Raw genomic sequence first — 24,083 nt, 5'->3', positions numbered from 1 at the left:
AATTCCTGAACTGGGGAAACTAGGTATCTGCTGCATTTGGAATTCAGATCCTTTTTCCTCAAATCCAAAGTAGTACAGGCCATCCATTCTAGCATTTGAACTATATGCATAGGGTAGAGCCTACTCTTAGATTTTCTCACTTGGTCTCCTGACTTTGTTTTCTAGACAGCAGTGGCCCTTCCAGCACTGTGTCCAGTGCTGGTCCCTCCTCCCCTACTGCAGTAGATGGCAACTCCCATTTTGGCTTCAGTGATCAAACCTCACTAAATGCACATGTGACTGAAGAAAGTCAAGGCCTTGGGCTATTCCAGGAGATGCATGGCAATGAAATACTACAAGAGGTCCCCACTGAAAGGCAGCAAGAGTTTTCTGAACCACACCAGTCCCCACAGGAGCCACCTGTGGAAACCAGCCAACCAAGAGGCCAGGAGGTTGCTGAGGAGGTCAACCAACCATGCCAGGTGATCCCTGATATCAACCAGCCATGCCAGGAAAACCATTATACTATTAACCACACATGCCCGCCATGCCAGAAGGCCAGTGAACTATGCCAGAAAGACTCTAAGGAAGTTTGCCAGCTTTATCAGGAAAACCATGAGGATGTCAGCCAGTCATGTTGGAGGGTCTCTGTGGAGGTTGGCAGCCCACTCCATAGGGTCCCTATAGGGGTTGGGGGCCTGGTCCAGGAAACCCTTGTGGAAGTTGGCAGTCCAACCCAAGAGATCCCTGAAGAGATTGGCCAGCCATACCGGGAGTTCTCTGTGGAGGTTGCCAAGTTGGCTCAGGAGGCTTTTGCAATCAATCTTTTGTCTCAAGACATCCCTGAGGTTGATAAACCACCTCAAGATCTCCCTGGAGAAACTGATACACAGGCCCAAGAGGCCCCTGAGGAGGTTAATCAGCAATCATGGGTGGTCCCTGAGGTGACTGATCAGCTGCCTAGTGAGGATGCTCCCCAGATGCAGTGTCTGTCTAGTGATCCAAAACCACTCTGTAGCCCATGACCAGCGTTCACTCCTTCTACCAGCAACATGTAATTAATCATTTTCCCATTATTGATGTCACATTATACCAGCCATTTGAGCCAGAAACTTTTTGTGTTGGCTGACTCACTGACCAGAGTGAGGCCTTGGCTCACAACAGAGGTGTCTGAGCATTCAGTCCTTTTGGCATGAAGCATGCCTGTGCCAGAGCTGTGCTTGGGGAGGAGCCAGTTTCATGTTCAAAGCAGCCACTGGCTTCTCACTTAGCCATTAGACTTGAATATGATTTCCTTGGGATGGGCTGGTCTATCATTACCTAGCCTACTCTGATTATCCCAGGAAATCTTAGATTGTTAACTGCTGAAGACACCACTGGGGACAGGAAATGCAAAATGGGTGTCTCTAGGGTCTTTACTTTTCTGAGGAAATATTTACAACTTTCTCAAGGTACCTTAGACCAGACGCACATTCAGAGGGTTCACAACTTCTCAAGGTACCTTAGATCAAATGTGCATTCAGGGGGACTCTTCTCTTTATTAATCTCAGGTGGGCCTAGGATGGGCATCTGAAATGTCTGGAAAATAGTTTCCTTCCCAAACATCTTTCATGGCCACTAATCTTTAGCCTGGGCTATGGGTGTTTCCATATCATCTCCAAGTGACCCCTGTGCCCAGTTCTCCTCCCCTGGGCAATTGCTTTAGAAAAAAATAGGTATTAGTTTGCTGTGCAACTTCAGAGTAACTACTTAAAATGCTCTGGGGGACTTTTTGGCCAATCTGTGAAGCTGGGCCTCCTTTTGTTGTGGGGCCATTTGGCTTGGGAGATGCTGTAGTAGAGAATCAGGTTCTATTTTAAGCAATTAGCAGAGATCAATATTGTACAGACATGAGCAAAGATTTAATATATATATTTCCATAGTTTGCCAGGGACAGACTGGCCAAAGACCAATCACTCCAGGGTCCCCAAGAAGTTTGTCCTTATATCATGTTTCTTTAGAACAGATGTGATTATTAAGCTTTTCCCAAAGATCTGGGGATGGGAGTGAGGGTGGGGAGGAGGTGTAATACAGTCATTGGAGTCGGGGGGCCGGAACATTAGAGTGCTCAATAAATATGAAATAATGAGAACGGTGGTGGTGGTGGTGATGTCCTTGTGAATTGAAGAATGAATACGACTGCTAGTTAATCTGTGTCTGTGACTGAATCTGATTAGTCAAAAGCCATTACAGTCGAGCAGGAATGGGTCATAAAAATATAGAGATCTGGCATCCCAGAAGGTCCCTGGAGCAGTTAGCCCACCATTTCAAAAGTCTTTAATGAATAGTCTGTTGGGTAGTGGGAGTGGAGATTTGAGCTGAGAAGCACCAGAGGGTACTTGACTTCTCACCAGACCCTTAGAGCCTTCTAATTTTCCATTCTGATGACTTGGAGTGAAGGTCAGGAGGACTTGATATAAAGAAGCCATGCCCTTTCTCTATCCCATTGTCATTTTTACATTGGGAGAACCCAGAACATGGGAAGGACTACAATTCCCCCTCCCTATAAAGGGTTTCACAGTGAGGGGGCTACCTTTTTACCAAATGAGGACCATAAATACAAAAGGGGAGACTCCAGGGTCTTTACTTTCCTGGAGGAATATTCACAGTGACTACACAATGAGAAGGGATTTTCAGCCTCAATAGACTCTGAATTTCACAGTGTCCCCACAACTCCTTACCTGTTTGCTGTTTCCCTTATCTCTCTATTTATTTATTTATTTATTTTTTGTGTGGTGCTGGGGATTGAACCCAGGGCCTTGTGCTTGAGCGGCAAGCACTCTACCAACTGAGCTATATCCCCAGCCCTCCCTTATCCATTTAAAATGGTCCTCTGCTGTTGACCCCCTGGAATGCAGATCCCATTCCCAGGAGGCATCCTTCCCCTCTTCCATTGCCCAAACCATGTTCTCACCTTAAGTCTCCTATTCCCCATATTCAGACATTCTTCCCCATTTTCAGAAATTATGCTGGTTCCCATACTATTTCTCTCTGCACCCATCCTATGTTCTCTGACTCCCCCTGGGTCATGGAACTACTTCCTGTAATCAAAGGAGTCTTCCAAGATAAATGACAACGCTGGTTGAAGCACAGAGGTGAAGCCAGGGCCCAGTAACTCAGCAATGTGTGGAGTCCAAAAAAGCCTAAGCAGCACTACACCATCTGCAATGAACTTGATTTATTGTTAGACTTGGAGGCAGCTCTGTTACAGCAGCTGGGAACTATAGCAGGGAAGTGCAGGGAGGAGCAGAGCACAGCAGCACAGGGGAGGGTGGGAGCTAGGAAGAACACAAGGTGGGCTCATTTTGGTTTCTCAGTCATTTGGCAGAGAAGGTGAGCCCCGATGACTATCAGCGTCTGGGTTTCTCAGTCCAGCAGTAGTCTGGCAGGGCTGCTCACTGGCTTGCTTGGGGTGAGGTCCTCTCCTGGGGTGGTATTTTCACTTCACTCTGTAGGAGTTAAGCTATAGCTCAGTTTCGTCTCCCTCTTCGTCCTCTTCCTTCCTCTCTTCGTCCCCCAAGTCCTCTGGCCTGGCCTCCACCTCCCAGATCCTTTTTCCAAGAGTTTGGGTTTGGAGAGGCAGCCAGTGTTCCCATTTCAGCTGCAGAATGGCATAGTGGAATGTTGGGGGAGTTGCACATGGCTGGGGTGTCAAATGTTGGGATGTCAAGCAGTGGCTTATTTTTAACCCATTACACACCAGGCCACAGCAGATGACCACATGCAGAGAAGCCAAGCAGAGGATGAGGAAGTGTCAGGATAATTGGAATGGGGTGACTGAAACTTCAAAGGGTCAGGGAGTTTGGAAGAATTCTGGGATTGGGACGGGGGCTCTCTTTGCCCTTTTGTGCTGCCTAAAAGGCCTGGTCTGGGTACAGCCCTGGGATGTGAATGGTATGAAGCAGTGACTGGGAGATAAGTTCCTTTCTCCTCTCACCAGTCTGTTGGTCTAAAGAGCTTCAAGTTTTGGATTGAAACATTCAGATACTGAGAGAAACAGTAGGACAGTGTAGCAGCGGTGTACCCCAAGACCCCTGCTAGAACCCAGACCTTGGCAGCTAAGGGAATGGGAGATGGAGGAATCCTTATGCCCACATAAATTACAATTACTAATCCTTCCTGGGATGCTAAATAAATAGGGATAAGGAGGCCCCTAGGATTGGGGATATAATCTCCCTCCATGAGGGAGGAGGTTGCTGAGACCCATCTTCACTCCCCATCCAATACCAAATTTGGCAGTGCTAGGAGAGGGTACCACTCCAGTGTTCTCAGGCATCAGGTAACCTCTTATCCTAAATTTTTTACCCTCCCCCGTACTATCCCTGTTACCTTTGGTTTAAAGACTCCTCTCAGAAATTAATGAAGGAAAGGGATGATACCTCCCATTTAGCCTAAAGTCACCACAGCAAGACACTGCCCACACCCCAGCTCCATCTCCCTCAACCCCAGAGGACTCAGCAGTAGCCATTCTCTAAAGGAGCCTGGGGAGTGGATCCTTAGGTAAGGGAGGGTGGTTCTTTCAGAACTCAATCTTGCAGGCTGGGAAGGACTCATCCTGCATGACCACAGTGCTGCTACTAGCCAGGACCAGGACGTTCAGTTGCTGCTGCTGCTCATGAGTCTGCTGGTACCACTCACGAGTCACCTCCGTATCATGAGTGGGGATCAGAGTCACCTAGGAGACAGACAAGACATATCTGATGTGAGAACATGAAGGGAAGGTAGGTGAGAGGTAGGGGTACCTGATGGTCTCAGAAGCAGCCCTGAGACCAGTCTATGAGTACAGTCTATGTTCTGCTATTGCTTCTAAGAAGCTTTGACCAGAATACTTCCTTGGCATCTTTTGCTACTCACCTGAAGATTCTCCCCCCACTGGGCCTTGCCCTCCAGCAGGGCATCCAGCACAGCCCGGCTTGGTTCACCATTGGCAGGGTCATTCCCACTGACCACATAGTAGGATGCACGCACTCGACGGAAGAAATCAAGGTCAGCAGTCTTGCCACTACAATGATTTGGTATATAGGCGAGATCCACGTATACAGGGGAGCCAGAACCACCCTTGGAACCTAAGGCCACTGTAGAGACAAGCCAGGACACATTGTAGTAAAGTAGTACACTCTTGGCAACCTTCCCCTTCTTTCCCATGGCTAGTCTTTGACTAGCCCATACCGAGCCCCAACCCACAATCCTCTCTTCATGATATACTCACTTGGTCCTGCCTTGAGTCCATTGACTAGGCCTTTGGACATGGGGCTGTGTCCATCCTTTTCCTCTGCTGGGATGACCTGGCTTGTAGTGCTGCGTGGTCGGGGTGTGGCCCGGGATGCTCGATCTACAGGCCCTTTACCAGGGGTAGGGGAACGTTTTCCTCGAAGATCCAGACGCCGTGCAGGGGATGCTGGCTTCGCCCGGCCTGGGGCCCGGCGCCCTACTCGCCCCTGAGCCTTCTCCTTTTCTCTTAGCCTTTCTACCCTCCCAGACTCTGAGCTAAGCCCCTCAGGGTCAGCCATGCACACGTCTGGGCGGGGAGGGGATGGGTGGGGGTCTGGCTGGGGGACAGGGGGTGGGTCATGGCCAGGTCTGGGATGGTGTGTTCCACTGACCCCCCCAGCTTTGTCCACAGGCAAGAAGTCCCCATCTTCATCTGAGTCAAGGACTGCCTCAGCTGTGATGGATGGACACTCTTCAGTTTCTGGTGGAACATCAGAATCTGATTGTGAGGAGCCTGAGTCACTGGCTGATGTGGGGGGTGTCTCATCAGCCACCGGGCATGGGCCCCCTGTGGCCCCTGGGCCTCCTGCCCTGCGCCGCCCCGCTTTTCCTAGCAACCGAGCTTCTTCAGTTGAACGGTCACTATCATCTGTGAATGGGGGCAGAGGTGGGTTCAGGAAGGATGGGGAAAGCTCCCCACGGTGTGGCCGGGGGTCAGCAGCACATCCCTGAGGCCCAGCTTCAACCTCGGAAGAGGTACTGTGGGGTGAGCCAACAGAGCCCTCTCCAGGACACGGTGACTGCTCAGGAGAGAGCAGTGTGTCAGGCCGAGAGCTCCTCTCAGCTCCCTCAGGCCAGGCCCCTCGTTCCCAAGCAGGACAGGCCTTAGCCTCTTCTTTTTCTGTCTTGACTGTGGTAGGCCCCGGGGGATTGGGGCTGGTTTCAGTTGGGCCATTGGCTGCACAATCCCCAGTGGGTTCCTGGCAGGGGCTTGGCTTCTTAGTGGCTTCCCCTGAGCACTCTAGGTGACAGGGCAGGGTTCCATCATCCATGTCTCTAGCCAGGCTTGGAGCTGAAGCTGGGGCCAAGTCCAGGGAAACTGGGGGTGCTGGGCTCAGAGGAGTGAGGTCCCAGAGGCTGTGGGCAGCTGGTTCCATTCTTGGGTGCAGTTCTCCTGACTCCTGTTCTGCAGCTTCCAGACCTGGAGGAAAGCGCTCAGCCACACTTGAAATCACAGGTGTGGTAGCCTCAGAGGAGGAGCCCTCAGACAGGGCTGGTGAGGCAGGTCGTGGCAGACTGGAGAGGAGAGGGACTCCAGGGGAGCTGGGTGATGGGAGCTGGGGCAGGGAGGAGTCCAAGCTGGGGGCCTTGGTCACTTCCAGGTACTCATCATGCCGGGCTCTGGCTGGGGGTCCTGGAGCCAGAGCTAGAGCTCTGTCCCCAGAGAAGGCAAGAGAGCCGCAGGGTGCTGAGCGGGGTTCAGCTGGAGAGGGCAGCTGAGGAGGAGCAGGCTGTAATGAGGAGAAGCCAAAGGCTGAAGCAGGGAAGTCCAGGCTGGGTCGGGCAGGACCCAGGTGTGAGTCTAAGGAAGGGCTGGTATGTGCCCCAGTTTCAGGCCATAATGTGGGGGGCCCTGCAGGGGTGGGGTGAGGGGGACTTGGAGACTGAGTCTCTTTCTCTGGCTGTTCCCGAGCCCCCTTCTCCAGCTCTGAGTCACTAGTACTGTCATCCCAGTGACCCCGGACTGATTCTTTGGGGGATGGGGTCCTTCGATCTGGGCTGCAGCTTAGAATGTTACCATTAAGAGGGGGGCTTGGGCCTTTACTGAGGGGGATAGGGGCACGGGGGGGCACTGCAGGTGGAACAAGGCTGGGCTCCACACTTAGCCCTAACTCGGGTTCCTGCCTGGGGGGTACAGTGGGTCCTGCCAGGGCTGCATAGCTAAAGGTTGAAGTATCAGATTGGAGGCTCTTGGGTGAGACAGGAGAGGAAAGTTCCTTCTCTGCAGATGTGTTTCGGCCAGCAGCCTCCTCTTTGGTTGAGAGGCATGGAGGCCAATCCCCAGCTGCACCAAGTGGAGGCTCCCTACTGGGGCATGCAGGGCCAAGCCCAGTAAGCATCATCTGCTCATAGATGTCTGCATACTGAAAGCTTCTCTCATCAGGATAGGGTGTGGGTTCCCTTTGTTCTGGCTCAGTCTGCTCAGTATCCCTGGTGGCATGGCTCTCACTGGTCTCTGGGACCTTTGAGCTGCAGGGGCTGCTATCATGAGTCTCGGCTCCACTTTCCTCTTCCCTTTCCCCTTCAGCTTTGCGGTAGTCCTTCCCTAGTGGGGAGTATGGTCCTCCTTCCAATTCAGCTGCCCCCTCCTGCACTGCAGCTACTACACTATCATACTCAGCTGTGCCCCAGGAGAAGGGTGCAGGAGTATGTGGCTCTGGAGCAGGTGTGGGAGGAGTTGGAGCTGGAGAGAGGGGTGCAGGGGGAAGGGGTCTATCCTTAGGCACCCATGGTGGGATATCAGCCAGCCATGAGGGAGTGGTGGGTTCATTCCTCATGGGTGGCATGGGCTTTGTCTCTGGAATAGGACTTTCTTGTCCTGGGGCTGAAGGAACCCGCTGTCCAACCATTTCAGGTGGGGAGGTTGGAGGGGAGATGATCTCAAAGGGAGAGCGGGTCAGCTTGTCCTCTTCCTCTGGTGGCAATCCAACTGGTGACTCGGCAAGCCAGCGCTCCACCTCCAGCCCTTTCTGTGGTGAAGGTTCCTGGAAATCCTTGAAATGTGAGGCCCAGGGACTTCGGGGCGTCTGCTGCAGAGGGGACACTTCCTGCTCATCTGGCCCCTCATCGAGGAAAGTGCTCTCTCGTTCCTCAGCATACCGTGGGCGAACCTCCTGGCCATCCAGTTCATGAGGGAACCAGACCTTCCTATCACAGCTCAGCTCCCTCCAGTATGTGTCCTGTTCCAGTGCCACATCTCTGCCTCTCCAATACCTGACTTCCTGCTCAGGAGATGTGTCCTTCCATGCCGGGACAGGATCTTTCTGTTTTCCAACTGGCTCCTCTCTGGTTGGAGGTGTTTCTTGCCACTCCTGGAGCATACCCTGCTCCTTCCAGTACTTGTCTTCCTGCTCTCGGACCTTTCCCTCCTGTACTGGACTCTCTTCCAGTCCCAGAACTTTGGTCTTCTCCAGCAGAGTTTCTCCCTTCTGTTCTGTAGCTTTGAACTTTTCTGGAGATTTTTCTTCTACTGTTTTCTCCTTTGGTTTCATGGTTTTATCCTCCTGCACAAAGCTTTCCTGTCCCTGAGTTTCATCCTTTTCTTCCAGAGCCTTATCTTTCTGTTCAGCAATCTTACTGTCTTGTTCCAGGGCTTCATCCTTCTTTCCTAATGCCCAATATTTTTGTTCTAAGGCCTGATCTTTCTGTTCTAAGTCCTCATCCTGTTCCTGGGTTTTGTCTTTCTGTTCAGGCATTTTGTCTGTCTCTTCTAGAGCTCTGGCCTTTGGTTCAGGGACTTTGTCTTTTGGAACCTTGTCTTCATGTTCAAAATCTTGTCCTCTTTGTTCTATGGCTTTGTCTTTCTCTTCTCCAATCTTATCCTTTTGTTCCAAGATCTTGTCTTTTTGTTCCTTGTCTTTTGATTCAAGTGTCTGGTCCTTCTGTTTCAGGACTGTGTCCTTTTGTTCCAAGTCTTTGTCTTTCTCTTCTGGGATCTTGTCCTTCTGTTCCAGGATCTTGTCTTTTTGTTCTAAGTCACTGTGTTTTTTTTCTTTGTCTTTTGATTCCATGGCCTTGTCCTTCTGTTCCAGGGCTATGTCCTTTTGTTCCAGGGCTGCAACCTTGTCTTTTTCTTCTGTGATCTTGTCCTTCTGTTCTAGGACCTCATCCTGTTGTTCTAACTCTTTGACTTTTGGTTCCAGAGCCTTATTCTTCTGCACTAGGGTTGTATCTTTTTGGTCTAATTCTTTGCCTTTTTGTTCAAAATTCTTATCCTGCTGTCCCAAAGCCTTATACTTTTCTTCCAGAGTCTCACCTTTCTGATGCATGGTTGTATCCCTCTGCCCTACAATAATATCCTTCTGGTGCAGAATTCTGTCCTTTTGATGTAGGACTTCATCCTTTGACTCAGGTTCCTTGTCCTCCTGCTCTGGGGTTCTGTCTTTCAACCCCGGAACATTACCTTCCCACTCCATGGCAATGTCTTCCATGGCAGGGCTTAGCAAAGACTCAGAACTCTTGGTGAGGGAGTTATCAAATGTCAGATGTTCACCAGGGCTTGTGATTATCCCAGGTGAGTTTTTACCATCCCCTGACAGTGGAGAGTGAGAGAAGGAGCTGGCAGGTAATTTTCTGGCAGGGCTTTCATCTGTGATATGTGTCTGTGCAGAATATTCAGTGGTCCCATCTGTGGGAGGTGACACTGTGGCTGCAGTGGACTCTGGAACAGATACAGGAGCTGGGTGGTAAGATGTGTCATCAGCCCGCATTAAAGGCCCCTTTTCATCCTTTTCAAGACTTAGTTCTCCAAACTGGAGGGTGCCAAGGCTTTCTGGAGAGAGCTGCTTTGAAGAGATATCCAGAGAGGTCTCCTTGCTGGGACTCTCTTCTGAAAGAGAAGGTGACTGTGTGTCTTCTGGAGAAACCTGTGGCCAAAGGTCTTTTTGTAAGTGCTTCTCTGTCAGGCCACAGGGAGACCTGGGAGTGGGCTCTTGTTTGGCAGTATCTGGAGAGACTACACTGAGGACAGAGAGGGACTCTGCATCTTCAGGGGAAAGGCTTCGATCAGGAAATAAGAGTGTCTCATCTTTCTGAGGTTCACCAGGTTCTTGGAGTGATGTCCTCAATTCTCTCGGTAGGGCTTCTGTTCCCAGAATTGGGCCTGGGAGCCCAATTCCTGTCTCCATAGTTTCAAAGACTATTGCTTTGTCCTGTTCTGGCAACAGCTGAATAGTGTGGCCTGTATGTATCCCAACAATGCTGACAGGTTCTTCTTGGGCCTGTGGGCTCCTGGGAGGAGGCACCTTTCCTTCTTTCTCTAGTGTTCCCTCTTCAGGCCCTGGCTTGACTGTCTCCTTGGCAGCATCTTCCTTGCCCACAACTGGTGTATGCTTAGTGTCTCCCCATGAGTCATCTTCTTGAAAATCTTGGGGCTCAGACTTTTCTTCAACTGGGGACTGATGAAAGGGTGTGTGAGTGGCACTGGGTGGGCCAGATGGAGGAGGAGAAGCCATCTTCACTGTACTATCATCTGGGCTGAGACACCGCTCCTCCACTTCTCCAAGGGCTGGTTCCCCTGGACGTAGGGCATGTCCAGGAGTACCAAACATTGGAGTTCCATATTGACTGTGAAGTTTCTCAGACATCTCTACATTTGCCTTCTTCTCTTCCTCTTCCACAATTCTCTCCCCACTCAAGACTCTCCCTACAACCTCTCCCCTTCTTTCTGACTCCCCAGTCACAGAGAAGTCCTCACAGGGTGGTGATTTGAAGCCCTTGTCTTCTTCCAGTGAGGAGGTGGGTGAGATGGTACCTGCTGATGGCACATAGTCCAAGCCCTGAGTAGCTTCAGTGCGGGAGGAGGGGATACTTGTGACTGTGTCAAGTAGCAAGGAGCTTTTGCCTGTTTCCTCTGTCTGGGGAGCTGTAAGTGAGGCCACGGACTGGTCCTCAGCCACTGATGTGGCAAAAGAAGAAAGCTTGTCACACTCAGTGATTGAAGTGGCTGAGGATACATGCTCCTCTTCAGCCAAAGGGGCGGCCACCATGTTGGGCGGGTAGGCGAGTTCAGTCTCTGGTGCTCCATAGCCTTTGCTCGAGGTGACAGGAATAGCAACATCAGCAGGCTGGCTGGCTTCAAAGGGACCAGGACCTTCAGGCCCAGGGAGGTCATATGTACTTGTAGGGAATCTGGGTGGAACTGGGCGTTCCTCTGGTTCATCATGGATCTCCTCATCTGAGATGGTCTGCTCAGTCTCCGAATAACCAGGGATGGTCTCATCCTGGATATAAGAGACATGCTCAGTGGCTCCTGCAGGGGTGGCCAGGCTGCTTAGGAATGATGAGGTCTCTTTCTCAGGCACCTTTCCCTGGAGTCCCAATTCCCGGCCCCCAAGAGCCTCCTTGCCCTTTGGGATTACCTTCAAAGCTTCCTGCATATGTTTTTGGTAAAAACCCTCAGCCTTTGTCTCTTCTTCTTCTTCATCTGAAGGGTGCACCTCCTCCATTTCTTCTACCTCAGCCTTTTCTATCACATCCTCCTTTACCTCAGGTTCACTTTCTTCTCTGGCTTCTGCTGTCTCTGGAAGCCTCTCTGTTTCCCTCTGCTTCTTTTCCTCCCAGGTATCTTTCTCTTCCTCTGTTTCAGCCCCAGAGTCTGGGCCTCTGTCTTTGCTGCCTTGTTCCTTAGGGAGGTCTGAAACAACTTCCTTCTCCTTCATTACATGTTCTTCTTGTTCCAGCCTGGGGACAGAGGGTTGTGTTCCCTGGATAGCTGTGCTTGGAGGTCCCTCCTCTGTAGTATCTACAGGGAGTGGTTTCTCTCTTAGTCCTGTGTCCCTTTTTTCAGTCAGCAAATCCCTCTCCTCACGCTTCATCTCCTCAAAGTCCTGCGTGAGATCCTCTGGTGAGGACAGGACCATCTCCCTGTGTCCACTGACATTTGGGAGTGGTACAGTCCCCTTCTGTACTGGGGGTGTCCGAGGCTCAGAAGACAGCTCCTTCTCCCCCCGGGCAGCTCGGCTCTTGTCCATCTTGATTCTTCCGGGGGCCTTGGCTTTGTAGAGCGTCTTACGCACTTCAGGGGTAAAGGGCTTCAGATCTGGTTTGGAAATTTTCTTGATCTCAGGCTTGGTATCTTTTCTCTTCTCTTCCTTCTTGACATCCTTTTTCTCCTCCTTCCTTCCTTCATCCTTCTTGAGCTCCTTCCTCTCCTTCTTGATCTCTTTTTTCTCCTTGTCTTTTTTCTCTTCTAGCTTTGATATCTTTTCTTTAAGGTGCTTCTTCCCTACCTTGTCCTTGATCAGCTTTCGTTTCTCTGCCTTCAGTACCTCACTCGATTCTGTCCTCACCCTCTCAGGTTTGGCAGGCTTCTCTGGGGGCTTCTCAGATGGCTCTTTTGCTTTCTTTTCTGTCTTGCCTAACTCCTTGGCTAGTTCTGAGCGGGCCTCCTTGGCTCCCTCTTCTACTTCCTCCCGTTTGGCCAGCTTGCTCACTGCTGTCTTGGTGGCAGCTTTAAGGCTCTCTTTGCTATCAGTTCGCTGTTTGATTTTGCTGGGCTTCAGGTTAGCAGGCACAGCCCCAGCAGCCAGGTCCTTCTGTGTGGCCACAGGGTAGCGCAGAAAGTCCAGGTGCCGAAGCTTTTCCAGGCCCTCCAAGATCTTGTTCTGGGGAGCATTTCCTGGAAACAGCACACGCACGATCTTCTCAGTAGGGTTGGCTGGCAGCCAGACAACCAGAGCAGTGATAGAGGTCAAGTAGGGCACTGAGATTTCAGCCTCTTTCCCATTGGCCAGTACAATGCCTGTCTTGGCTTTGCTATTGCCTGCCCACTTTTGCATGAGAAACTGCATTTCCTTGCTGTCCTTGACAGGGTTGAGAACATACATGTCCAGTCGGCCCACACCCATTTTGTGGAAAAGGGTCAGTGGCTCAATGGTGTTGCTGACGACGCGGTACAGAGGCTCGGCCTGGATGCCCAAGCGATTTAGGTGCTGCAGAGTGAGGCAAGCCTCCTCAATGCTGCGCTTGGCCTTCCGGGAGGCATCAGGCAGCCGCAGCTTATCGGGCACGTTGAAAAAGACAACTCCAAGCTCAGGGGAGATGAGGTTTTTCACCCAGTCACTGTAGCTGCTGGAGCCCTGGGACTGCTCCTCCTCTAGTTCTGCCACTTTGCGCTGAAGCAGTCCATTGATGCCTGGCAGGTTGTCTGCCCCAATGTGAGTGAGCAGCACTGAGTCAATGCGGTCCAGGTGCCGTACCAACTTCCAGAAGCAGGACTTGCGATCAGAACCACCATCTACCAGGATGTTGAAACCATTGACAGCAAAGAGGGCAGAGTCCCCACGGCCACCTGGGAAGATGTAGCAGCAAGGCTTGGAAAGCTTGAGGAAGCCCCCTGAGGTGGGGGGTTCGAGCAGGTCAAAGGGAGATGGCACATCCACAGTCTCAGAAACATACTCAGAGAACTCAGCCACACCATCCATGGTGGGTAGCATGGGTTCAGGGTTTAGCCTCAGATGCAGGGTCTCTTGGGAACTAGACAGTCCCAGATGGCTCCAATCACCCTCCCCTAAGCAGGACACAGTGAGGAAGGCCTGGATTCCAGGGTCTCTATTGCTGAGCAATTGGGAAATCTAGAGGAATGGGAAATAGAAGCTGATCAGATCATTGGGTTTGTCTTAGCTTGACTCTCATTTAATCCCCTAATCTTCACCTCTCTCCAAAGGTGAAATCCTACCTTTCTGTCATTACCCCTGATAGAAAGACCACTTTCCCTTCCTTGGATTCCTTCCCACAGTTCAAATCCTGTCCCTTATCCCCTTCTTCCCAGACACTCAGGCATGAAGCTTACCTCCGGGTTGTGAAGGACCTGTGCAAAATTTTGGTAGGAGTAGGTACCACTCTGAAGAATGAGGTCTCCCCCAGGTTCTAAACTTTGACCACTCAAGATCAGTAGTTTGTGAGCTGATGGGCTGCTAAGGAGATGATGAACCTGGAATGGAAGGAGGGAAGTGGTCACAGGTGTGAGGAACACAATGAAAAGCACTGAACATTCCTGCCTCCATCCAGCACTGCAAGGACATGCCAGCAGTGTCCCCTACAACACCTCCAGAGTAGGGCTAGATATTGCAAGTCAGCTTAGATGGCAGACAGAGGATTCTTGACTTTAAAGTGGTAGCACTGGAAAAGGTGGATGACATCACTTGCAGCAGTCCTCTGGGCAAGTCACAGGCCCTGGCCTTACCTCAGAGCTGATGCTGTCTGCACTGGGGTTTACCAAGATGATGGTCTCTAGGCTCTCACTCTGGTGGCAGAGGGTCCTCTGGCCTGAGAGTAGGAGAGGAAAGAATGCATAATCAGAAAATGTGGCTTAGGGGAAAGAGAAGCCTGGTTATCCCTTGACCCAGCCACCTTGGATACTGCTAAATAACGTGGAGCAACTGGCTGCTCCAGACTTTCCCTTTCAGGGTTTCCATCTCCCTTCTCCCACACTAACTGTCTTCTCCCTCCCTTCATCTGTCACACCCTCTGCTGCCCATATCCCCACCCCTCTGCCTGGAACTCAGACAGTTGACAAGAAGCTTTTGTCCCTCTGGAGCACTAAGCTCCTGGTGCTGCCTGGGGAGGGAGAGCTCAGCTGGCTAGAGGGCTCTTGGGATAATGATGATCCTTACTAGCTTTCTCTTCACTCGCTTGCCTTTGCCTTGGGCTTTCATGCCAGCAGAATGTCTAGAAATAAAAACATGAGAGCTTCCGTGGAGTATAGACTCCTCATCCAGCTTTTCAACCTCCTATCCAAGGCCAAAGCTCCTTTCCAGAGGACAGAGAAACAAATGCTCTCTCAGCACTTGGGGTTTTATAATTCAAAGTGGATGCAGAACTCTAAACTAAGTTTCTGTCCTCTGGAGTCAGTCAAGCCTGCACTCACACACATGCATACAGTCATTCTGTTCCCATGCCCAAAGGTTCCACAGTTTCCTTTTTTGCCCCACCTTCATGGCCCAAGGCTCCAGAGAGGCCTGGTTCACTATGGCACAACCCATTCCTTGAACAGTTTCTCCTCTCATCCTTGCCCCTCTCCTATGCAACTTCTGCCATGAAGAGGGGAGTGAGGGGTTCACAAACAAGAAACAGGTCAATGCTGGGTGTGGTGGCACACCCCTGTAATCCCAGCAACTCAGAGGCTGAGGCAGAAGCATTGCAAATTCAATTCCAGCCTCATCAACTTAGTGAGGTCCTAAGCAACATAGTGAGACTCTGTCTCAAAATAAAAAATGAAAAAGGACTGGGCATGTAGCTCAGTGGTAAACCATCCCTGGGATTAACAGTACAATAAAAAAGAAAAAGAAGAAAGAAAGAGACATAAATAAGGAAGGAGAGATTCAGGTGTTCCCTAGGCCATGGAGAAAGAAAAACCATTCCCATGTCCCCTAATAACTGCCCTTCTCCAGGATCACATGAAACACCAAGTAACGAAGCAAAGAAAGTAGCAGGTTGGACCAATGCTAAGAAGGATGCTACTGTCCCCAGCTTCCACCCTTCCTCCCCCACCCTCTTCCCAATAACAGTCACAGTGGAGTTAACCTTAGAAGCAGAGAATCCAACAGATGGCCTGGGAAGTGGGCTGTCTGCAGGACACTTGTGGGAGAACTCATAATCAGTTCCCTAGACCCTCTTCTCTGACCCAACTCTTTTCTTTCTGGAGCTCAGACAAGAGAAGCCTGGGGCCAGGGCCTTTGTTAAGAGGAAAAGGCATAATGCTAGGATCAGGCAGATCTGGCAGCACAGGGCTGTAAATGCAGCTCCAGGGAAAATAAACCATGATTGATACCAGAAGACCAAATCCCATACAGGGTGTGTTGGGCCCAAGAGGAGTTCAAGATTCTCTTCTATAAACTTGGGAATTGAGGGAAACTCTAAGGTCAGTTCAGAGGACGAGAGCCATCTCTGAGGCAGGCAGAAGCAGGGTTTGGGCAGGTAGGATATCAAGTAGTTTAAAAGGACAAGGATTCCCCCCACACAAACAAGGTCACATTTTTAAGCTAGATCGAGCAAAAAGAAAAATACCTATGGTATTAACTTATTTTGCTTTCTACCACCCTCTTCCACACAGCTCCACAGTCCCCAGTTTATAACCACAAGACTTCTCTGATCCCAGTTCCTGTCTGGCACAAGACTATGCCTCACTCTACCTGGGGAGTGATTTTGATTTTCAGTTCCATGGTTTATATCCTTAGCCCCTCTTTTTCAAGCCTGGGGGAAAGCCTTGATTCTCTCTTCTACTCCCCAGCTCTCCCACTGAAGGAAATTGACTTGTTTTTCCTTTTTCTTTGGAGAGGACTATCTCGAGGCAGGGGCACTTCACTTGGCCAGTACTGGATGCAGGGTGGGCTGCGGGTTCGGAGGCTGAGCAGACAGGAGGGCAGGTGTCTCCGCAGTGAGGCAGAAGGGAAGGGGGGGGCGCTCGGGCAGCTGCAGTTTGCCGCAGTGTGTGAGTGTGTGTGAGTGTGCGCACTGAGCTCAGCCTCCAGCTCCGCCCCCACCCCCCACCCCAGCATGACAAGTCATTTTCTTGGCTGCTTCTGCATGGGGGGTTGGGGGTGGGGGGAATACAGAGAGGGAGAAGAAACTGGCTCCTCTGTTCAAGAGCCCCCATCTTGGGAAGAAAAGCAGAGATGAGGTGGGGGTGGGGCTTAGGCAGGGAACCTGAGGGGTTGACAGTACCGGGAATGCAGAGCAGCTGCCGGGGAAGGAGTGCTCTCAATCTCTGGAGTGGCCTCAGAGGGGCCACAAGGGCGGGGGGTGGGGTTAAAGCCCCAGTCTCAAGCGGCCCACAGGGTATGGGGTGGAGGGAACCCATTGCAAACCGCCTGGTCTGTGAGGAGGCGTGTGCCACGTCTTTATGACCCTTTTCTCCCTTCTTTTCCATAATGTTCCCCACCTTCCCTTACTTGGCAAAAACTCACTGCCTCACTCACCCTCAGCATAGGAGCAGCTGAGCAATCCAGCAGCTGACACCCAGGGACCCTCCCATTAGGCGCATTCCCATAACACCCCTCTTTTTTCAGATTCTTCTGCGTCTCACCAAAGACAGCCCCAAACCCCTCCAGCACCCTGGGATGCCAGGCAGAGCCAGCGGCACTACCCTCTGCTGCTGCCCTAGAGCTGATTTCTTCCACCCCCGCCCAGATGCAGAGGTGAACTGTCACAGCCCCAGTTGGTTTCTGCCTGGTTCTGGGTCCAGGATGACCCCAGGCTGTAGTGTTCATCCTCTCTTTCTATTCCCCAAGCCTGCCCAACCCGCTGGGCTAAATCAAGAAGCACCAGATTGCCAGGTATCGTCTACCATTCTGTCACCCCCATCCCATTTCCCTATCACAGCACCCTCACTTATGTGCCATGCCAAGCCCATCAGTTTGGTTCTTACCCTGGGGTGTGGGAGGGTGCCCCTCATGGAGGCGGCAGCTCCGGCCTCAGCCGGCAGCTTCAGGAAAGAGTCTGCGGCACTTGGGGTGGGAGTGGGGGGGGGGGCACTAGAAGGGGAGGGCGGCGCCAGGGCGGGGAAGAGGGGCTGGTCTGTGACGAGGCACTAGAGACTTAACTGTTTCTTTGCCTTCACATTATCAGTTTAGTGCTCTATTGCTTCAGTTTGACTCTGCTGGGCTGAGGAGCTGTCTAACAGCTTGAAGAACCAGGGTGACATCCTATGGTCCATAGTATTCTTCTTGCCCAACCCTGCTTAGTGAAGAAATACCCTTTCAGTATCAACTTAAAGACCAAAGCCCTATATGCTACAGCTCCTAGCAGGGATATAGAGATATGGGCCACATGGGCCCTCCCCCTTCTCTTAGAAACCATCTACTGCTTCTTCCCTTAGATGGACCCAGGGAGTGAACTTCAGTCCCTGTAGGAGCAGGAGACAAAGAGGCTGGGGGCCCCAAAGTATGTGGGAGATGGGAGATATGCTAAGCTAAACTTTCTTCTGAACTGCAGCTATAGAAGACAAGCGAGAGCAGAAATGAGTTTGCTTTAGGGTTAGGGGTGGTTTGAAATTCTGGAGTGGATATGGTTCCTAGCCCATTGGGGTGGGACACAGGGAACATCATGCAGGTCTGTGCCAATGCAGCACAACAGAGCAACTATAATGGCACTGATCCTTGGGATTCTTGAGTCATTGGATATAAGAAAGCATCTCTGAAGGGGCGGGAGCTTTCTGCTTTCAGTGAAAGAGTTAACAAGGACTAAGGATCTCCAGCTCAAGCAAGGTTACTATAGACCAATTATTAAATGTAAATTAAAGTACTGTTTGGATTAAGAAAAAAAACTTATAACAACTTCCTAGGGTGGTTGGGTCCCTATACTCTTCTTGTCTCTGTACATTTTTGCATCTTTTGCTGTCTTTGTCTTACATTATCTTGATCCTTCTATTGTTGACCCTGTGTCCCTTAGTCTCTACCTCTGTCTTAGATTTAGTAAAGTGCTCCAGAACTCAAAGGAAGGATCTGGAGAGCTCCGGCATTCACTTCCAGTGGGTGATGCTCATTCTCTCACACCCTGCCCTCTTCTCATTAACCCTCCCCAGTCCTGGACAGCTCTTATGGACCTGGGCACAGTGACTTCCGCCCATCCACACCCCAGTACCAGCCCCACCCTTGCCCCAGGCTGCCAAGAGACTGCTTTTGAAGGTCAGAGAAGCCAAAATAGTCTCGCTTTCAGCATCCCCAACCGCCCCCCCTTAACTGCAGTCGGAGAAGAGGAGGAGCTGAGTCACCAGTACTCCTGCTGGGGGGGGGGGGGGAGAAGAATCCTTGCTCAGATCCGGGGATGCAAAGCAGCAACATGGCAACATCCCCATTAGGAAAGAAGAGGCTATCTGCAGAGGTACACAATGCAAAACATGCTGAGTTCAGAGCATCACAAAAGGAAATACCTCCCTTCCACAACTTCATAGTTCTTATTTTCTCCTTCCTGAGCCTTCTATCTCCTTTCTGCTTTCTAGAGTTCTCTGGAGTGTTAGGAGGAAACTTGAGTATACATTTGACTTAAGAATGAAATAACATTTCCCAGCCCAATGCAGAACCCACCCTTATTCTTAGCTGCCATCCCCAAGGGCCACACCCTGGGCATGGGTCCAACTCACAGTGGAACTTCCTTCAGCCCTCACACTCTGAACAGTCACCCACAACAACCAACCCTAAACCTGCTGTGTCCTTAGTTTCTGCTGCAATGCAATGGTGAGATGCCAAAGAGAGACAGGCTAGAGCTCAGACACAAAGAACAGAGGCCCTGGATCTGAGACCTGACTCTACCGTTTTACTAATCATGCTTCTAAACAAGCTGCTTTGTTTCTCTCAGAGCTTGCTTCCTGAACTATAAAATGAATATAGTCTTAGTAGCATCCTTCAATAATGCTGTGAAGATTGACTGACCTAAAAGATGAAAAAGTGCTGTTTCTGAATCTTAAACTTGGAATGTAAACATGCCATTGGATGTCTGCAAAAGGTTACTTAGGTGATCAGGGAAATCCTAAATCAGAATTTCAGACCAGACCAACTCTGGACTACCCCACATTTCCAGGTAAACCCAGGACTGCAGGTGCCTGCAGGATGAAACTTAAGGTTCTATTCATGTTCCTGCTTTCCTATTTCGGACAGCAACATGGGCCCCAGTTCCAGGGGCCAATTAGCTGTTGTCTTAATTCAGGATGGCTTTCATGTTAAGAGGAGTAACAGAATTGTCCTTTCTAAGCACATAACAGAGTGATAACAGAGAGTTAAACAGAAGATCTCAAATGGGCTCTTCAGGCTGTGGTTTTTAGTCCTAGAATATCAATCCTCCTTTTTCTTTTTTCTTTTTCTTTCTTGTGTGTGTGTGTGTGTGTGTGTGTGTGTGTGTGTGTACAGGGGATTAAACCCCAGAGTATTCTACCACTGAGCTACATCCCCAGGCCTTTATATTTTCTTTTGGGACAGGTTCTCACTAAGTTGCTAAGGGTTTTGCTAAATCGTTGAAGTTTAATCTTGTGATCCTAGAATTGCTGGGATTGCAGGCATACACCACCACACTTGGCCAATCCTCCTCTTTCTATAGGTGCACAATGGTAGAAATATCATAGTATTGTTGAAATTCAGCTTTCTTTTCTCCCTCTCTCTCTCTCTCTCTCTCTCTCTCTCTCTCTCTCTCTCTCTCTCTCTCCCCCCTTCTTTCTTTTCTTTCTTTATTTTCTGTTTTTCATTTTTTAAAGTGCTGGGGATTGAACCCAGGGCCTTGTGTATGATAAGCAGGTAGGTGCTCTACCACTGAGCTATACCACCAGTTCCCAAAACTTTTTTCCATTGTTCTAATTGTTTCTAGGTTTGTGTTAAAATGCTCAAAAGCTGCAGATATTTTTGCAGGAGTTATAAAGGAAAGCCCCAAGTCACTGCTAGTGACTACCTGATGCAAAAGTCACCCTTGAAAGCTTTACCAGACTTGACCACTAGAAGGAGCTGGGCCACTGGCTCTCCATCAGAAGGTCCCTCATTTCCGTGTGTGGGTGGGTGAATGTGGAGGGGGTGGTGCCTAGGAATAATTGCACTCTTCCTGTCACTGAAGGATACATTTTTTTTTTATTTTTATTTTTATTTTTTTGTCCCCTTTCGCATTTTGGTCCAGGTTAGAGATGGTGATAGAAATGGTGGTCCAGTCTGTGAGGTAGGCAGAAAGGATCAAGTCATAAAGCACTAGCATATGTCCTTTGCCTCTTCACTCACAGGAGGCTGCAGGGAGGGGCAGTGTCTGCAGCTGCTCTAGGCTGACTGTTGTTTGTGGGGACAGCTGAAAGAGGAGCCAGCAGGGGTGGGGCTGTGGCTGTCTTGAACTGTGTGGGTTTTTTCCAGGAAATACTCGACTATTCTCCAGGGACATAGACAGACCACTGTGAAAATGTCCAAACTTAAAAAAATTTAGTATGCTAAAGTAAGCCCTGAGGGTGTATGATCCTAAGCCCCTTGAGGACACCATAGCAAAACTCTTTGAAAAGGTCTAGTAAGTATTTCTCTATCCATGCTTGAGAATAACTATACATCTCCCTGTAAACCTCTTCCCAAGATCCCTTCATCTTAATCTGCAAAAATGACTAAGAACTTTGACTTAAGTTCTGATCATTCCAGACAACAGCCTACCTTCTGTGGCCAAAAGGACAAGGTAAAAGAATTCTATGTGAATTATTAATATGAGCAGGTAATCCCCAAACTTAAATTTAGTCATTAATTTCATCCTCTGTCATCCCTTGCTCACCTTGCACTAATGCTTCCAGGAGTACTAAGGGGTAAAACTGTTGATTTGCAGTCATCAGGGATAATGGAGGAAGCCATGATGTGAGTAATTTTAAATAGAAAGTGGTCGGTCTCAGTGAAAAATGCATACGTGGGACTCCTTTTTAAAAGATCATTAAGAATTTCAAGACAGTGACAAACAAGCTGTAGCCCTTCTGACATGGGGTGGCAGGGACTGCACAGTTCCCATACCCATGAAACTGACAAGGTAGGAAAGGTCATTCTGGACTCAGTCATTGTAAGTTCTGCTTTACTTTATTTCCAACCATTATAATTAAAAGTTCTAGGACTGGGGATGTAGCTCAGTTGGTAGAGTGCTTGTCTTGCAAGCACAAGGCCCTGGGTTTGATTTCCAGCACCCCCCCCACACACACACACAAAAAGTTCTAACCTCTCAAAAACAAATAAATTAAAGATGATATCAAAAGAGTAAATGGCACACTTTAGCAGGAGGCCAGTAACATCAGGAAAATGCCAGCCTCACATTTTTAAATTGCTGCACATAATCCCAAGATAATGGAGTTTTTGTCATATTAACCTTGTTTTCTCCATCTTGTTTCAGCAGCCTCTCTAGAGCAATCAGTGATCAATAAACCACAAAGACATTTCTTACAGTTAGGAACAGGAAGAAGAGAGGTAACTATCTACCTTAGATAATTGAGAATTCTCTATACATGAATTCAGTTACTAGGTGCAGCGGCTGTTGAGTAGCATGAATTTTATATTTTATAAAGTTACATGGTCAAGCTGACAGAATTTACTAATAACATGACTAGATGCCTGGCACTTTTATAACAGGATGTAGGACTTTCTGCAATCTCCCCATCTGTCATGGAATTATGGTTCCTAAAATCTTTTCTCAAATCAAACTCATTTCTCAGACCCAGTAGAATAGGAAATCACCTTCTGTAAGCTTTGATCTCAGACAAAACCTCACACTGTAACTAGTTCCTATAACAAATCCAGGAGAACCCCTCTTTCCACCCTGGATTTAAGGGTGCTCATTAGCCTTTAGCACCAGGATTCTACCTACTCTGGAGATCTGCTGGTTAAGCCAAAAGAAGTAGAAACCCTGAATCCTGGAGGATAGACTTTTCTAAGCAAAAGTCTGGGAAGATGAGTGGGGCATTATGGGGTCTCTGTAAAGGGAAGCAGGGATGCACAAAGAGGAACACAAATGAAAAGAGTGGATTTTTGCATGGGAGATGACTGATCCAGTCAAGAGGAGTACCTCATTTCCTTAGTACATGGCAATAGCTATCCACAAACAACTCTCTTGGAGAAATTATATTCTCCAGACTCCTTCTATTATCATACCATGTGTCTGCAAAGTACACTGGGTATGTGGGGATAGCTATGGAGCCCTGCGAATTTCCCATCAGGAGTCCCTCTCCCCCCCACCTCCCACAAGGCCAGTTTTGTCAGGGAGACTGAACCTCTGCTTCTCTGTGACCAACCCTCAACCCAAAAGCATTGACACAAATGATACTAATCCTAACCTTTGACCTCTGAGGAGAAGTGAGCTAGGTGCCGGGTAATGAAGAGTCTCAACTGTTGGTTCAAGTCAAAGGATGATAAGTCAATGTCCCAGGAGAGAATCCCTGTGAGAGAAAAGAAACAAAGAGGGTTCTAGATAAAAAGTTAGGGAGTAGGACTGCAGGGAACACTTTCAATCTCACAGAAGGGGGAAGGAAAAGAGGGGATCAGGACAGCTGCCATGATCAGCTCTCTCTAAGAAGGATGGTGAGTACCTTTGTCTATCTTCTAACCTGCACCTTTTCTTGCCAGTGCCAGAGGAGGACAGAGTTAAGACGAAACTTGGTCTTTAATGAGTTTATAGGTAGCAATTTTCTAGAAAGGTTGCCCAGCTCTGGTAGAAGTGGAACCTAAAGGCCTATTCCCCTATACTATTGACTGCCTTCGCGGTCTCTACAGCTTAATCAGATTCTAGATTCTCCCTTCTATCCTTCTATGACCCCCCTCCTTGCCTCCACCCTTAGGCGGTTAGCCTCCACCCGCAGGTGGCTCCGCAGCACTGCGCCACAGGCATAGGGGAGGGAGGTGAGGACTGAAGAGCTGATAGTCCCGAAGGTCACTCTCTCACGTTGGCTGCCGGCATTCAGAGGCTTGACATTTGTACGCTGCGTTCAGAAACCTCCCTGTGCGGGTTCAGGGACCCTAAAGAAGAAACTGTAAGGTAGGGACATGGACTTTATAGGGAATGGTGAGGAGTTTCAGGACACGGCAGGAGAGGGGTGTGACCACAGGGGCCCTAGGGGCTGCACAGAGTTCCCCCTCCTCAGGGTGACTGCAAAGCGGCACGGGGTGTGCGGAAAGGGTGGGGAAACAAGATGTTAGCAGCTTGGGGAGGATACGGACACATGGCATGGACGATGCAGGTGACAGGGGCGCAGGTCTCTGAAAGTGCACACTGGGATGGAGAATGCAGACGTGCGCAATGGGAGGTGAATGCAGATGGCGGAGAAGCACGGGATGGAGATGCTGCAGGCACAGCCAGAACAGCAGCTCACCTTGTTCAAGGTGGGCCCGCACGGCCCTCAGCTGACTCTCAGTACCGATATCACCGATCACGATGAGCAAAGAGTGTTTTCGCAGGTCCCAGCGTGCGGCCGCCACCGCGGCTCCGGTCTCGCACAGCCGCTCTGCAGGGTTCTGAGGCAGCGGTGAGCCGGAGCTTCGGAGCCCTAGCCCCGGAGCTGTCTCCATGGCAACGCCGCGAGGCCGCGCCGGCCCGGCCTCGGTCTCCATGGAAACTCTGGTGGAGTGCTATGCCGGCTGCGTCCGCTGCGGAGAGAG

General features: G+C 50.0%; 2 protein-coding genes across 18 annotated transcripts in view; one reads left to right on the top strand and one right to left on the bottom strand.

Moving 5' to 3' along the window:
* Positions 1-3,787, top strand: part of PPIP5K1 (diphosphoinositol pentakisphosphate kinase 1) — a 44,118-nt gene extending 40,331 nt beyond the window's left edge. For 15 of the 16 annotated variants that reach the window (XM_079127757.1, XM_079127760.1, XM_079127756.1 and 12 more), the window contains one exon: positions 166-3,787. In XM_079127757.1, the coding sequence (XP_078983883.1) occupies positions 166-1,004 (839 nt within the window). In that variant the 3' untranslated portion in view covers positions 1,005-3,787. The remainder of the gene's footprint in view (positions 1-165) is intronic. The other variant, XM_079127747.1, reaches the window with a different exon arrangement.
* On the bottom strand, positions 3,182-24,083 carry MAP1A (microtubule associated protein 1A). 2 transcript variants are annotated; one of them, XM_079127723.1, is made up of 7 exons: positions 23,798-24,083; positions 22,766-22,867; positions 14,195-14,277; positions 13,802-13,942; positions 5,228-13,583; positions 4,873-5,093; positions 3,182-4,693 (listed from the first exon to the last, which is right to left on the bottom strand). In XM_079127723.1, exons 1-7 carry the CDS (start codon positions 24,033-24,035, stop codon positions 4,538-4,540), a joined length of 9,297 nt encoding a protein of 3,098 aa, XP_078983849.1. In that variant the 5' UTR covers positions 24,036-24,083; the 3' UTR covers positions 3,182-4,537. The 2 variants fall into 2 exon arrangements, with proteins under 2 accessions (XP_078983849.1, XP_078983850.1); XM_079127724.1 differs by lacking the exons at positions 22,766-22,867; positions 23,798-24,083 and adding an exon at positions 17,378-17,417.

This window comes from Sciurus vulgaris, assembly GCF_902686455.1.
Source record: "Sciurus vulgaris genome assembly, chromosome: 2".
Classification (NCBI taxonomy): Eukaryota; Metazoa; Chordata; class Mammalia; order Rodentia; family Sciuridae; genus Sciurus; species Sciurus vulgaris.
This window is presented reverse-complemented; position numbering and strand designations above follow the sequence as displayed.

Coding starts and splice junctions, on each gene's coding strand:
- MAP1A (XM_079127723.1), bottom strand. CDS start 24,035: ATGGAGACCGAGGCCGGGCCGGCGCGGCCTCGCGGCGTTGCCATGGAG. Junction 22,868..23,797: donor GCGGGCCCACCTTGAACAAG/GTGAGCTGCTGT, acceptor TTTCTCTCACAG/GGATTCTCTCCTGGGACATT. Junction 14,278..22,765: donor CTTCTCCTCAGAGGTCAAAG/GTTAGGATTAGT, acceptor TCCTACTCTCAG/GCCAGAGGACCCTCTGCCAC.